The 16,073-nt window shown below is 46.1% G+C and overlaps 1 protein-coding gene across 1 annotated transcript in view; it reads right to left on the bottom strand.

Moving 5' to 3' along the window:
- Nucleotides 1–16,073, bottom strand: part of LOC143288289 (malate dehydrogenase, mitochondrial-like) — a 23,869-nt gene extending 7,796 nt beyond the window's left edge. Inside the window, exons 1-6 of the mRNA XM_076596638.1 lie at nucleotides 15,940–16,073; nucleotides 12,321–12,579; nucleotides 9,204–9,313; nucleotides 6,874–6,999; nucleotides 4,480–4,584; nucleotides 2,069–2,140 (exon numbers count right to left, since the gene is read on the bottom strand). Coding sequence (XP_076452753.1) covers nucleotides 2,069–2,140; nucleotides 4,480–4,584; nucleotides 6,874–6,999; nucleotides 9,204–9,313; nucleotides 12,321–12,579; nucleotides 15,940–16,011 — 744 coding nt within the window. The 5' untranslated portion in view covers nucleotides 16,012–16,073. The remainder of the gene's footprint in view (nucleotides 1–2,068; nucleotides 2,141–4,479; nucleotides 4,585–6,873; nucleotides 7,000–9,203; nucleotides 9,314–12,320; nucleotides 12,580–15,939) is intronic.

The following is a 16,073-nucleotide window of genomic DNA, read 5'->3' as shown; positions in this document are numbered from 1 at the left end:
TTGAATTCCATCGAATGACACAGAAGGTGGTGATTTGCTCGCGGTTTTGTTGTTGAGGGTGCACAGCAACGTTTGGGCTTTCGCTGGATTGATGGAAGATCCTGTGTCTTTGCACCATTGAGCAATATTGTTTAGTTGTTTCTGGACGGCTTTAGTTCTTTCCTGAGCATCTTTTGAAGTTTTGAAGACCAGGCCATCATCCGCAAGGGTGAGCACCCGAGTGATTCCATTGTTGTTTAAGTCTGCAAGGCCCTTCGTGTAGACATTGTAGAGGACAGGAGAGAGCGGAGACCCTTGTGGCAGTCCCATGGATAGTTTAGAAGGTGCAGACATCCAATCTCCGAGGCGTAGGACGACGGTTCTTTCCTGAAGCGCTGCTGCTATCCATCTTGTCAGTGTCAAACTTACTCCATAACTTAGTAGCAGCTCCATGAGGTGCGCAAACTGGACTTTATTGTAGGCATCTTCAAGGTCAATTGCTACTGCTAGTGTTTCTTCTTTTCTTTGAAATCCTTCATACACCTCATATGCAAAAGCAGCTGCATTTTCCCATGTGGACTTGCCTGTTCTGTAACCACCTTGATTTGAAGGGAGAATGTGCCTGTGTTCAAGATCCCTTGCAAGTTTCCTGGCTATCATGCGTTCCATGAGCTTTCCAGCAATGTTTTGCATGGTTAGGATCCGGTAGCCGCTTACCTGACGATGGTCCTTTCCTGGTTTTGGTATGGGTTTTAAGAAGCTGTGTGTCCAGTCCTCCGGCACCTGTCCATTGTGGAAACTGTTTTGATATAGATTGAAAAGTTTGCTTCTGTCTTCTTCCGATAGCTCCTTGATGTCTGAGTAACGAACTTTGTCTGGGCCAGGAGCCGATTCTTTCTTGCATTTAGCTATTGTCTCGTTTAGATCATCCATTGCCAAGTCATCATCAGGTCCAGTCTGCATAAGGGTTTGGTTTAACTCCTCAATATATTTCTTTTTCTCATCTAAGTTTCTTTGATCACTCTGTTGTATGAAACGTTTGAGCAAGGCAGATCCTTTTTCTTCATTTGTCTTAAGCTTGGTTCCGTCAGTGTCTAACATGTCTGGGGTTGTTGTTGTGCACGTTTTCCCTTCCATGCGACGATAAAATTGCCAGAACTCTGTCAATGTTGTGTCATAACTGAGTGCCTCGCAAAACTGTTTCCACTTGTCATTTTTGGCCTCTTGAGCAATGACTTCAAACTGTTTAGTTTTTTCTTTCATTCTTGTTTCAATATCTTTGTCCGGAGATGGTTTTGTTTTTTCTTTTTGCCAAAGTTTGACAGCCGCATGTTTTTTCAGGGCACACAACAAGAATACACACACTTGAATACCAGGACACACAACAAGAATACACACACTTCAATGCCAGGGCACACAACAAAAATACACGCACTTGAATATCAGGGCACACAACAAGAATACACACACTTGAATACCAGGACACACAACAAGAATACACACACTTCAATGCCAGGGCACACAACAAAAATACACACACTTGAATATCAGGGCACACAACAAGAATACACACACTTGAATGCCAGGGCACACAACAAGAATACACACACTTCAATGCCAGGGCACACAACAAAAATACACCCTCCACACACTGACAGTGACACAGAACAAGAAATGTGACATACACACCACTCTACACACTGACAGTGACATAGAACAAGAAATGTGACATACACACCACTCTACACACTGACAGTGACATAGAACAAGAAATGTGACATACACACCACTCCACACACTGACAGTGACACAGAACAAGAAATGTGACATACACACCACTCTACACACTGACAGTGACATAGAACAAGAAATGTGACATACACACCACTCCACACTGACAGAGACACAGAACAAGAAATGTGACATACACACCACTCCACACTGACAGAGACACAGAACAAGAAATGTGACATACACACCACTCCATACTGACAGTGACACAGAACAAGAAATGTGACATACACACCACTCCACACTGACAGTGACACAGAACAAGAAATGTGATATACACACCACCCCACACACTTACCGCACCAGCCTTGGCCTCTACCACCTCTGTGCCAGCGTTCTGAATCCGTTCTGACAGTTTCTCTCGCTCTCCCTGTTGCAAACACCACACCGCACCACATCAACACCACACAGCACCACATCAAGATCAACACAACACTGCACCACATCAACACCACACCACCCCACATCAACACCACACCACCCACATAAACACACCTCCCCACATCAACACCACACCACCCACATCAACACCACACCGCCCCACACCATACCACATCAACACTACACCACCCCACATCAACACCACACCGCCCACATCAACACCACACCGCCCCACATCAACACCATACTATACCACATCAACACCACACCACCCCACATCAACACCACACCATACCACATCAACACCACACTGCCTACATGGTCTGAATTTAGCGGATGCCCCAGTGCAAATGCTACAAAAAGTTGGCTTGGGCATGCAAATTTTCTGTCGAGAGTGCAGAGTTGGCACTCAAAAATGGATAGAGTGGGAAGTGGGGGGGGGTGGAGAGGGGGGTATGAGCACTGACCATGGGGAAGGAGACAGAGAGAGGGGAGGTTGGGGGGGGGGAGGGGGTATGAGCACTGACCATGGGGAAGGAGACAGAGAGAGGGGAGGTTGGGGGGGAGGGGGTATGAGCACTGACCATGGGGAAGGAGACAGAGAGAGGGGAGGTTGGGGGGGGAGGGGGTATGAGCACTGACCATGGGGAAGGAGACAGACAGAGGGGAGGTTGGGGGGGAGGGGGTATGAGCACTGACCATGGGGAAGGAGACAGACAGAGGGGAGGTTGGGGGGGAGGGGGTATGAGAACTGACCATGGGGAAGGAGACAGAGGGGAGGTTGGGGGGGAGGGGGTATGAGCACTGACCATGGGGAAGGAGACAGAGGGGAGGTTGGGGGGGAGGGGGTATGAGCACTGACCATGGGGAAAGAGACAGAGGGGAGGAGGGAGGTGGGGGGTGGGGGTATGAGCACTGACCATGGGGAAGGAGACAGACAGAGGGGAGGTTGGGGGGGGAGGGGGTATGAGCACTGACCATGGGGAAGGAGACAGAGGGAGGTTGGGGGGGGAGGGGGTATGAGCACTGACCATGGGGAAGGAGACAGACAGAGGGGAGGTTGGGGGGGGGGGGTATGATCACTGACCATGGGGAAGGAGACAGACAGAGGGGAGGTTGGGGGGGGAGGGGGTATGAGCACTGACCATGGGGAAGGAGACAGAGGGGAGGTTGGGGGGGGGAGGGGGTATGAGCACTGACCATGGGGAAGGAGACAGACAGAGGGGAGGTTGGGGGGGGGAGGGGTATGAGCACTGACCATGGGGAAGGAGACAGAGAGAGGGGAGGTTGGGGGGGGAGGGGGTATGAGCCCTGACCATGGGGAAGGAGACAGACAGAGGGGAGGTTGGGGGGGAGGGGGTATGAGCACTGACCATGGGGAAGGAGACAGACAGAGGGGAGGTTGGGGGGGGGAGGGGGTATGAGCACTGACCATGGGGAAGGAGACAGAGGGGAGGTTGGGGGGGGGAGGGGGTATGAGCACTGACCATGGGGAAGGAGACAGACAGAGGGGAGGTTGGGGGGGGGAGGGGGTATGAGCACTGACCATGGGGAAGGAGACAGACAGAGGGGAGGTTGGGGGGGGAGGGGGTATGAGCACTGACCATGGGGAAGGAGACAGACAGAGGGGAGGTTGGGGGGGGAGGGGGTATGAGCACTGACCATGGGGAAGGAGACAGAGAGGGGAGGTTGGGGGGGAGGGGGTATGAGCACTGACCATGGGGAAGGAGACAGAGGGGAGGTTGGGGGGAGGGGGTATGAGCACTGACCATGGGGAAGGAGACAGAGAGGGGAGGTTGGGGGGGAGGGGGTATGAGCACTGACCATGGGGAAGGAGACAGACAGAGGGGAGGTTGGGGGGGAGGGGGTATGAGCACTGACCATGGGGAAGGAGACAGACAGAGGGGAGGTTGGGGGGGGAGGGGGTATGAGCACTGACCATGGGGAAGGAGACAGAGAGAGGGGAGGTTGGGGGGGAGGGGGTATGAGCACTGACCATGGGGAAGGAGACAGAGGGGAGGTTGGGGGGGGAGGGGGTATGAGCACTGACCATGGGGAAGAGAGACAGAGGGGAGATTGGGGGGGGGGGGTATGAGCACTGACCATGGGGAAGGAGACAGACAGAGGGGAGGTTGGGGGGGGGGTATGATTACTGACCTTGGGGAAGGAGACAGAGAGAGGGGAGGTTGGGGGGGGGGGGTGGTATGAGCACTGACCATGGGGAAGGAGACAGAGAGAGGGGAGGTTGGGGGGGTGGTGGTATGAGCACTGACCATGGGGAAGGAGACAGAGAGAGGGGAGGTTGGGGGGGGTGGTATGATTACTGACCTTGGGGAAGGAGACAGGGGGAGTGGTCTGGGAGATGAGAGGGATGATGGTGACCCCGCTGTGACCTCCGATCACTGGCACGTTGATCTTACTCACGTCCAGGCCCTGCAAAAACAGCAACATCATCAACAACACCTTCAATGTCATCAATAACATCATCGATAATGTCAGCAACACCATCAGCTACAACAAAGTCAACAAGAATATCAACAATAACACCTTCAACAACACCGTCAACAATACCATCAACAACAAAGTGAACGTCAGCAACAGACAACCAAGTGTCGACACTGTCAACTGGTTTTAGTTATACCACTGACAACAAATGATGACACTGTCAACAGGTTTTGGTTATACCACTGACAACAAGTGATGACACTGTCAACTGGTTTTAGTTATACCACTGACAACAAATGATGACACTGTCAACAGGTTTTAGTTATACCACTGACAACAAATGATGACACTGTCAACAGGTTTTAGTTATACCACTGACAACAAGTGATGACACTGTCAACAGGTTTTAGTTATACCACTGACAACAAATGATGACACTGTCAACAGGTTTTAGTTATACCACTGACAACAAATGATGACACTGTCAACTGGTTTTAGTTATACCACTAACAACAAATGGTGACACTGTCAACAGGTTTTAGTTATACCACTGACAACAAATGGTGACACTGTCAACAGGTTTTAGTTATACCACTGACAACAAATGATGACACTGTCAACAGGTTTTAGTTATACCACTGACAACAAATGATGACACTGTCAACAGGTTTTAGTTATACCACTGACAACAAATGGTGACACTGTCAACAGGTTTTAGTTATACCACTGACAACAAATGATGACACTGTCAACAGGTTTTAGTTATACCACTGACAACAAATGATGACACTGTCAACAGGTTTTAGTTATACCACTGACAACAAATGGTGACACTGTCAACAGGTTTTAGTTATACCACTGACAACAAATGATGACACTGTCAACAGGTTTTAGTTATACCACTAACAACAAGTGATGACACTGTCAACAGGTTTTAGTTATACCACTGACAACAAGTGATGACACTGTCAACAGGTTTTAGTTATACCACTAACAACAAGTGATGACACTGTCAACTGGTTTTAGTTATACTACTGACAACAAATGATGACACTGTCAACTGGTTTTAGTTATACCAATGACAACAAATGATGACACTGTCAACAGGTTTTAGTTATACCACTGACAACAAGTGATGACACTGTCAACAGGTTTTAGTTATACCACTGACAACAAATGATGACACTGTCAACAGGTTTTAGTTATACCACTGACAACAAGTGATGACACTGTCAACAGGTTTTAGTTACACCACTGCCATGATTCAAACGGACTCAATGAACCTCATACAGAAAACTGAAAGCAAAATGGGAAGCCCAGAGTGGCATTAGGCAGTGTGCAACTTTCAAATTCAAAAACTTACATGGTCATACTGCCCGGAACATGCAGGTGTTAAGGGAAATGAGCGAGCTGACAGACTTGCTGGTAACGCAACAACAACGAGCAGCCTACATCTAGGAAAATCGGAAATCCTCAGAAAAGTCAAATACCAAAATGGACAGGTACAAGACCATCACAACATCGATCGCCTCAAAGAAATAAAGGTAGAGGGAGGGAGCGGCTGTAAGTTTAGCATGAAAGGTAGAGCATGATGCTTTGCAAATCAAACGAATATCGGCATCATTTCCAAACCAACACTGCGCAAATAACTTCAAAACGGAACAGAGTCTCTGTGGGCTTTTCCAAATACAACAGACTGAGCAACACCTAGACGCCACGTTCTTGGCATCAGAGATCTTTTCCCACCCCTCTTGTGGCCAATCAGTGGCAACCTCTGTGCGTGTATATGTGTGTTTGTGTGTCTGTGTGTTTGTGTGCGTGTATGCATGTGCGAGGGTGTAAGTGTACACATGTACCAGGAGAGCTCTGCGTGCGTGCGTGTGTGTGTGTTTGAGTGTGTGTGTGTGTGTATGTGCAGAGGATGAGGTATGTGTGTGTATGCATGTCTACACTGTGGGAGCAACAGAATATTGGAACGTGTGGGTGTGCATATATATATATATGTATGTGTGTGTATATATGTGTGTGGGGTTGGGGGTGGTGATGATCCAGAGTGGTATATCTGCAGACCATTTTCTCACTTTTGAGCTGATTGTTCTGGACATTCAGTTATGACTTGAACCACCTATTTCTACTGTTTCACCCCACAGTCAATATATTTTTTTTTTTAACAGCTGAGCAGATTCAGGAATTCAGTTGTATCAAGTATACTTGACAGTGACATTTTCCAATCCCCCCTCCACATCCCTCACCCTCCCCTCCCACTCAGCGACTGACCTTGGCCTCAGCAATGAAGGAGTTGGAACGCACCACGTCCAATGTGGTGACCCCAAACACACGTCGGGGGTCGTACACGCCACGCTTCTTAAGTACTTCTGAGGCAATGGGCACTGTGGAGTTGACCTGCACAGATACACACAGCAACGTGTTCCATCCATCAGTGTGTGTGGATGTCTGTGTGAGGTCTGATATATACATCTATTACATGTCAACGTGTTCCATCCATCAGTGTGTGTGGATGGCTGTGTGAGGTCTGATATATACATATATGTCAATGTGTTCCATCCATCAGTGTGTGTGGATGTCTGTGTGAGGTCTGATATATACATGTCAACGTGTTCCATCCATCTGTGTGTGTGGATGTCTGTGTCAAGTCTTAAATATTTTTTAACTATCAATGTGTCCTATCTATCACAGTATCAGTCTGTGTGGTTGTCTGTGTCAAGTCTGATACACATGTCTATGTGTTCCATACATCATTCTGTATTAGTGTATAACTTATCAAAGGCATATCATTCTGTATGTACACAGACACACGTACCACACACATACACACTACCGATACATAGATACATGCAACACACACAAACTTAAAACCTATACTTAGACACATGCAACACACATACATACACACAAACACCCATATATGGACACATGCAGCACACAACATCTCTATTAATATAGACACGAAGCACACAACACCCATATATATAGACACAAGCAGCATACATCATCCATATATAGACACACACAGCACACAACACCCATACATGGACACAAGCAGCACACATCATCTCTATAGACACACACAGCACACAACACCCATACATGGACACAAGCAGCACACATCATCTCTATAGACACACACAGCACACAACACCCATACATGGACACAAGCAGCACACATCATCTCTACAGACACACACAGCACACAACACCCATACATGGACACAAGCAGCACACATCATCTCTACAGACACACACAGAACACAAAACCCATACATGGACACAAGCAGCACACATCTCTATAGACACACACAGAACACAAAACCCATATATATAGACACACGCAGCACACAACACCCATAGAGACACGCGCAACACGCATCTATATATAGACACATGCAGCACACAACATCCATACAGACACATGCATCACACAACATCCATATATAGACACATGCAACACACAACATGCATACATACACACGCAGCACACAACACCCATACAGACACATGCAGCACACAACATCCATATACAGATACACGCAGCACACAACACCCATACAGACACATGCAGCAGACAACACCCATATATCGACACATGCAGCACACAACATCCATACAGGTACATGCAGCAGACCACACCCATACAGCAGACCACACCCATACAGACACATGCAGCAGACCACACCCATACAGACACATGCAGCAGACCACACCCATACAGACACATGCAGCAGACCACACCCATACAGACACATGCAGCAGACAACATCCATACAGACACATGCAGCAGACAACACCCATACAGACACATGCAGCAGACAACATCCATATACAGACACATGCAGCAGACCACACCCATACAGACACATGCAGCAGACCACACCCATACAGACACATGCAGCAGACCACACCCATACAGACACATGCAGCAGACCACACCCATACAGACACATGCAGCAGACCACACCCATACAGACACATGCAGCAGACCACACCCATACAGACACATGCAGCAGACAACATCCATACAGACACATGCAGCACACAACATCCATACAGGTACATGCAGCAGACCACACCCATACAGCAGACCACACCCATACAGACACATGCAGCACACAACATCCATACAGACACATGCAGCAGACAACATCCATACAGACACATGCAGCAGACAACACCCATACAGACACATGCAGCAGACAACACCCATACAGACACATGCAGCACACAACATCCATACAGACACATGCAGCAGACAACACCCATACAGACACATGCAGCACACAACATCCATATACAGACACATGCAGCACACAACATCCATACAGACACATGCAGCACACACACACACACAACACCCATACAATGACACATGGACACATGCAACACACACATACACAAAAACATTCATGCACACACCAACAAATACTAAGTTAACTAACACACACACACACACACACTCACGCACATGAACACCCACACACACAACAAACACACCCCTCCCCCCGCCACACTCACACATACAATACATGTACACACACTCATAGAATACCCTCACACACAACCCCCCCAAACCCACACAGATACAAACTGACAGGGTTGGTGATGATTCCCAGCATGGCATTGGGACACATCCTGGACACAGCGTCCGTCAGATCTCTGACAATGCCTGCGTTGGTGTTGAACAGGTCATCTCGTGTCATGCCTGTACAACCACTGTCTTCATTACCTTCTGTCTGTCATGCCTGTACAACCACCATCTTCATTACCTTATGTCTGTCATGCCTGTACAACCACCATCTTCATTATCTTCTGTCTGTACAACCACTGTCTTCATTATCTTCTGTCTGTACAACCACCGTTTTCATTATCTTCTGTCTGTACAACCACTGTCTTCATTACCTTCTGTCTGTACAACCACAGTCTTCATTATCTTCTGTCTGTACAGCCACTGTCTTCATTATCTTCTGTCTGTACAACCACTGTTTTCATTATCTTCTGTCTGTACAACCACTGTCTTCATTACCTTCTGTCTGTACAGCCACTGTCTTCATTACCTTCTGTCTGTACAACCACAGTCTTCATTATCTTCTGTCTGTACAACCACTGTCTTCATTATCTTCTGTCTGTCATGCCTGTACAACCACTGTCTTCATTACCTTCTGTCTGTACAACCACTGTCTTCATTACCTTCTGTCTGTCATGCCTGTACAACCACTGTCTGCATTACCTTCTGTCTGTCATGCCTGTACAGCCACTGTCTTCATTACCTTCTGTCTGTCATGTCTGTACAACCACAGTCTTCATTACCTTCTGTCTGTCATGTCTGTACAGCCACTGTCTTCATTACCTTCTGTCTGTCATGTCTGTACAACCACAGTCTTCATTACCTTCTGTCTGTCATGTCTGTACAGCCACTGTCTTCATTACCTTCTGTCTGTCATGTCTGTACAACCACAGTCTTCATTACCTTCTGTCTGTCATGTCTGTACAGCCACTGTCTTCATTACCTTCTGTCTGTCATGTCTGTACAACCACAGTCTTCATTACCTTCTGTCTGTCATGTCTGTACAGCCACTGTCTTCATTACCTTCTGTCTGTCATGTCTGTACAACCACTGTCTTCATTACCTTCTGTCTGTACAACCACTGTCTTCATTACCTTCTGTCTGTACAACCACTGTCTTCATTATCTTCTGTTTGTACAGCCACTGTCTTCATTACCTTCTGTCTGTCATGTCTGTACAACCACTGTCTTCATTATCTTCTGTCTGTACAACCACTGTCTTCATTACCTTCTGTCTGTACAACCACTGTCTTCATTATCTTCTGTCTGTACAACCACTCTCTTCATTACCTTCTGTCTGTCATGCCTGTACAACCACTCTCTTCATTACCTTATGTCTGTCATGCCTGTACAACCACTGTCTTCATTATCTTCTGTCTGTACAGCCACTGTCTTCATTACCTTCTGTCTGTACAACCACTCTCTTCATTATCTTCTGTCTGTACAACCACTGTCTTCATTACCTTCTGTCTGTCATGCCTGTACAACCACTGTCTTCAATACATTATGTCTGTACAACCACTGTCTTCATTACCTTCTGTCTGTCATGCCTGTACAACCACTGTCTTCAATACATTATGTCTGTACAACCACTGTCTTCAATACATTATGTCTGTACAACCACTGTCTTTATTACCTTCTGTCTGTGCAACCACTGTCTTCATTACCTACTATGTATTTTTTTAAAGTTTAGTCCTCACTGTCAACACAAAGAAACTAACTAAATCAAAATAACTGACCATTATGATTATGTGATTTCACCACAAAAAAAACAAAAAAACATGGATTTCACAAAACACACCAGGGACATGCAATTTTAACTCCTGAATGTAAGACACTAACATGACAGTTCTGTCAACCTATTTCAAGACTGCTGCATACAACTTGAGAAATAAGCCGCCAGTACACTCAAATCTGTTAGTTTTGGTAGTAGGCAGGACAATCCAAATAGATTACAGACAGAAAAATACTGGCAAGGTTAGTTCCTTTGTTAGTGATTTCTGCAGTCCGACATCTGCTTCATTTTTGCTCACCCCCCCCCCCCCCACCCACCCCCCCAAAAAATACAGTTGTGTGGTGTATCACATATGATCAGTCTGTATGCTTTGAAATTGAAACTGAAACTAACTGTGAGAACTGCCTTCCACACCAAAAAATCATGAATGCCACCTGAGCAAGAGCCCCTCGCAAGCTGGTTTCACTGCACTGTGTTGGTGCTGCAGTGCAAAGGCAAAAGAAGGGGAATGAATTCAGATGGGGAGTACCCCTGCCCGCCATAACCAGGACAGATGGTGGTGGGGATGGGTAATGGTGAAGAATCACAATCAGAAACTTTTTTTTTTCTTCTCTCCGTGAGGTAAACTGTTAGTTTGGGTGGAAGGCAGGACAATCCAAACAGTATGGGCTGGAAGCGAACACTACTGGCATGGCTAGTTCCTTTTATTCTCTCTGGATGATAGGCCCCAATCAATGCCCTACTACTGATAACCGTTTCAGATAAAGTTACCCGATTGGGGCTTTATAACGTTATGAATTTTTGGAGCAGCACCTAATCTGCAATAACATGCTATAATTAAAAAATAACTTAACAGACCTCACCTTTCCGCTCTCTACAGCTACCAATTACTGCTTAGTGTGTTGCTGTGCTCGTGAGCAGGAGAGTAATTTTCAAGGTGACTGGTTCACATCAACAGTGTGTGTCAATAATGGCGTCTGACCCAATTTCTTCCCAGTCACAAAGAAGACAACTGTTTCATATGAAGGGGCCCAATTGAGGCTTTAAAATGATCTGAATTCAAACTGATTCAAACTTGTGATTTCCTGGATTCATTCACAGGTCATCAGTGAGTGCAAACAAAAATGAAAGACATTTTCATCATTGCACTGGAAGACAGCATAAACTTGTACAAAGCAGGGACTGGGAGGAACTTTCATATTTTGTTCCCAACTAACTCACTGTGTTACTGATCAGTTTAGAAAACTTCAGTTCATAATTTCTGACATTGTTTTTAGGGGCCTTTTTTCTTTTTGTTTTTTTTACTGACCCATACAAATGGGGCTGCCTGTAGGGAAAATCAGGGAGGCAAACTGGCAGCACAAACTGACAAAGCGACAAGGTCAAAACAGGAGTGGGGAGAGGGTCTGACCTGGCTTCCTGGGCACCCCAGCAGGGATGAGCACCACCTGAGCCCCGTCCAGGCAGCGGTCCAGCTCCTCCGGCCCCAGGAAACCCTCCACCTTAGGGCGGGTCTCGATGTGACTCAGGTCGGCAGCCACGCCCGGCGTGTGGGCGATGTCATACAGACTAAGGTGGGAGATGAGCGGCAATTGTTTCAGCAGCAGGGACAGGGGCTGACCGATGCCGCCCGCTGCACCCAGCACCGCCACCTTCATGTCCTTACTCACCTGGACACACACACGTCAAAACTCGTCACCATGCCTCACCTCACCACCACCACACCTCAACATCACACCACACCTCAGCATCACACCACAACACACTCCACCTCACTACCACACCTAACCTCACCACCACACACCTCTCCTCACCACACCACATCTCAACACGTCACCACACGGTCACCACACCTCAACATCATACCTCACCTGAACACCACACCACACCACCCACACCTCATCTCACTACCACAGTACCAGTACCACACCACACCTCCACATCACACTTCACCTCAATACCACACTACACCTAACCACCACACCACACAGGGCTTCCGTTAACGCACATATGTGCGTCCCTGACTCTCTAAAATGAGAGAGGACACACTACAGTTTGAGCTAGGGAGTCTGCAGAACGCACTTAAGAGTTGGCGTCAATCGAAATGTGAATGAGCATGGTCAAACAACAGCGCTAGCTTATTCTCGTTTCACTGGTTTTCAATCGGCATCTGATCTTCACAAAATCGGCCACTGCTGCAAAGTTCATTACGTTCGCCTTATCTCCCTTTACAAGAAACTGTTGCCCATTTTCGGTACGCTCACAACTAGGCTTGTCAGGTATACTAATACTGTAATAGTAATACAGTTCAAAATCCGAATGCCTCCGCTATCATGGCCTGATGCTTCAAAACGAAAACAAGACAAAAAGGCTAATTCTGAGTCAGCCAACGTCGATCAGCCAGCTTCGAAAGGAAACGGATCAGCGAAAAAGAAAAGCAGCATTCAAATGGCTGCAGTATGACAAAGACACACATGTAATGAAGTGCAGAACTTGTGTGAAATTCGCAACTTGGTCATCGTGCAACTCCCGATAAATAAATGCGTTTGTGACAGGATCAACAAACTTTCAAAAATTGTCCTCGTATGGCTTTTCTTTTTCAGTGGTTCACTCCTCTCAATCTTTCTCACTCACTGTGTGCATGTCCATCTGTCTGTGTGTGAGGGGGAGGGGAGAAGGGGTGAGCAGTGTGTATGTCTGTATGTGCATGTGTATAAATATCTCTCTCTCTCTCTCATGTGAGTGTGTGTGAGTGTGTGTGTGTGTGTGTGTGTGTGTGTGTGTGTGTGTGATGTGTATCTCTCTTTCCCTGTGTGTGAGCATGTCTTTCTTTCTCTGAGTTCAGAGTGTTTGTGAGTGTGTGCTAGTGTGTCTATATCTTTCACTCATTCAATGTGTGTTTGTATATGCATGTGAACCGATTGAAAGGCAGTGTGTGGTGTGTTTGGTTGAAAGAATGGTTTCTAGACCTGTGACTGATGGGCTCACTAACACCACATGAGGACTCCCTAGAATACCTGAGTGGGAGTCCTGTGGACTCTCTAAGCAAACCAACTGTAGGAAGCCCTGCCACACCTCAACACCACACTACACCTCATAGCCATTCACCTCACCACCATACCTCAACACAACACATTTGACCTCAACACCTCACCTGAACACCACACCACACCACACTTGACCTCAACACAACACCACACCTCACAACCACACCACATCTCATCACCACACCTCAACACAACATACTTCACCTCAACACCACACCACATTTCACCTCAACACCACACCTCACCTCACAACCACAGCACACCTCCACAGCACACCACACCTCACCACAATGTGGGAGGAAATAGGCGTTTTTCAGAAACCTTCCATTTTGAAAATAACCCACTGATTTTGATTATGAACCTCACTGTACTGAACCAAACCAAAACTGATAAGTGATATACTTTAGTGTTGAGTGGACTGTTGACAAAGTGGTAACATGTCTGCTTAGGTAGCAAGAGAATCTGAGCGCCCAAGTTCAAATCCCACAGTTGCCAGTATTATCTCCTCTTCCACTAGACTATAAGTGGTGGACTGAACGCTAGTCATTCAGATGAGACAATAAACCGAGGTTGTGTGTGCATCATGCATTTAGCACACATTAACTTAAAGAACCCATGGCAACAAAGTGTTGTCCCAGGCAAAATTCTGTAGAAAAATCCACACTGGTAAGAAAACAAACAAAATTGTTGGCAGAAAAAAACACTAAAAAATGAGTGGCGCTCTCAGTGTAGCAATGCACTCTTTTTGGGGAGAGCAGCCCAGATTTCACATAGACTAGAGAAATCTGTTGTTATAAAAAAAAAAGAAAAAAAAAAAGGTTACAACAGATGATACATCACTGATTATTTTGTTTCAATGTTTGTAATCAGTAGTGCGATGAACTGGTTACTCCCCAGCCTCCTCAAGTAATAGATCAGTAGATTTTTATTCTGAGAAAAAAATAAAAAATACAAAAGAACAAAATAACTTTTCCTCCCGGACTGTTTACATCCATTTATGATAACCTAATAATGTTTTTGAGTTAGGATGGTCTAGTCAAGCTCAAGTCAAACTCAAACTCAGTATCAGTATCAGTAGCTCAAGGAGGCGTCACTGCATTCGGTCAAATCCATATATGCTACACCGCATCTGCCAAGCATATGTCTGACCAGTAGTGTAACCCAATGCGCTTAGTCAGGCCTTGAGAAAAACAAACAAAAAACAAACAAATAAATCAAATAAAATAACAAAAATTAAGAAATAATAATAAAAATAAAATAAATAAATAAATAAAATAAACAAATAAAAAATAACAGATAAGTACATAAAAATACTACTACTAATAATAATAATATGAAGAAGGCGCAAAATCTTGATGAAGTCAACTCTAAGCGCAGGCGCGCACGCACACACACACACAAAGACAACAATGATGATAAATAAGCAAATATATGTAAAACATGCTGACACACGTTCACACATACACACACACATACACATGCATAACAGATATGCAACAAACATGCAGTTTCACAGATATGAAAGCACAATCAAATACACATAAACGTACATGTGCACCAACACACACACACATTACCCTGTATCCCACCCCACCCCTCCTCCACAAACTCATTTCTTGGCTACATATCACAGCTTCCACGGCACACAAACACCCACACTTACTTAACTTAAACTTACACTCAAAACTCAACTGTGCACAGGTATTTCTGCTCCGTCAGTCCGTGACAGCAGAATGGTTTGATGCAACAAACTCGCGAACAAGGATGAAACAAAAACACGGATTACTATGAAGATAAAACCCTTTCAATGTTGATTACGTGAGCTACCAATAGTACCAACGCTCGATTTTTGAATACCTGAATATCAAAAGACCTTGAACACAATGACGAACGGACGAAAGTCACGACAGTTACCTGACCAGTTTTTCACTTCTTTCCAAGCCATCACACATGTACACAAGGCCATTAGACACTAGACCTCACCTTGCTGCTTGTCGAAAAGTTATGCCTGAAGAGCATCACAGCATGTGACGGACGAACGATTCTTGAAAACATTTTTACGGATGGTAGAGCGGTGCCGACAACCTCGCCGGTGGTGATGGCAATGAGACCGGATG

This window comes from Babylonia areolata, chromosome 12 (assembly GCF_041734735.1).
Source record: "Babylonia areolata isolate BAREFJ2019XMU chromosome 12, ASM4173473v1, whole genome shotgun sequence".
Lineage (NCBI taxonomy): Eukaryota > Metazoa > Mollusca > Gastropoda > Neogastropoda > Buccinidae > Babylonia > Babylonia areolata.
This window is presented reverse-complemented; position numbering and strand designations above follow the sequence as displayed.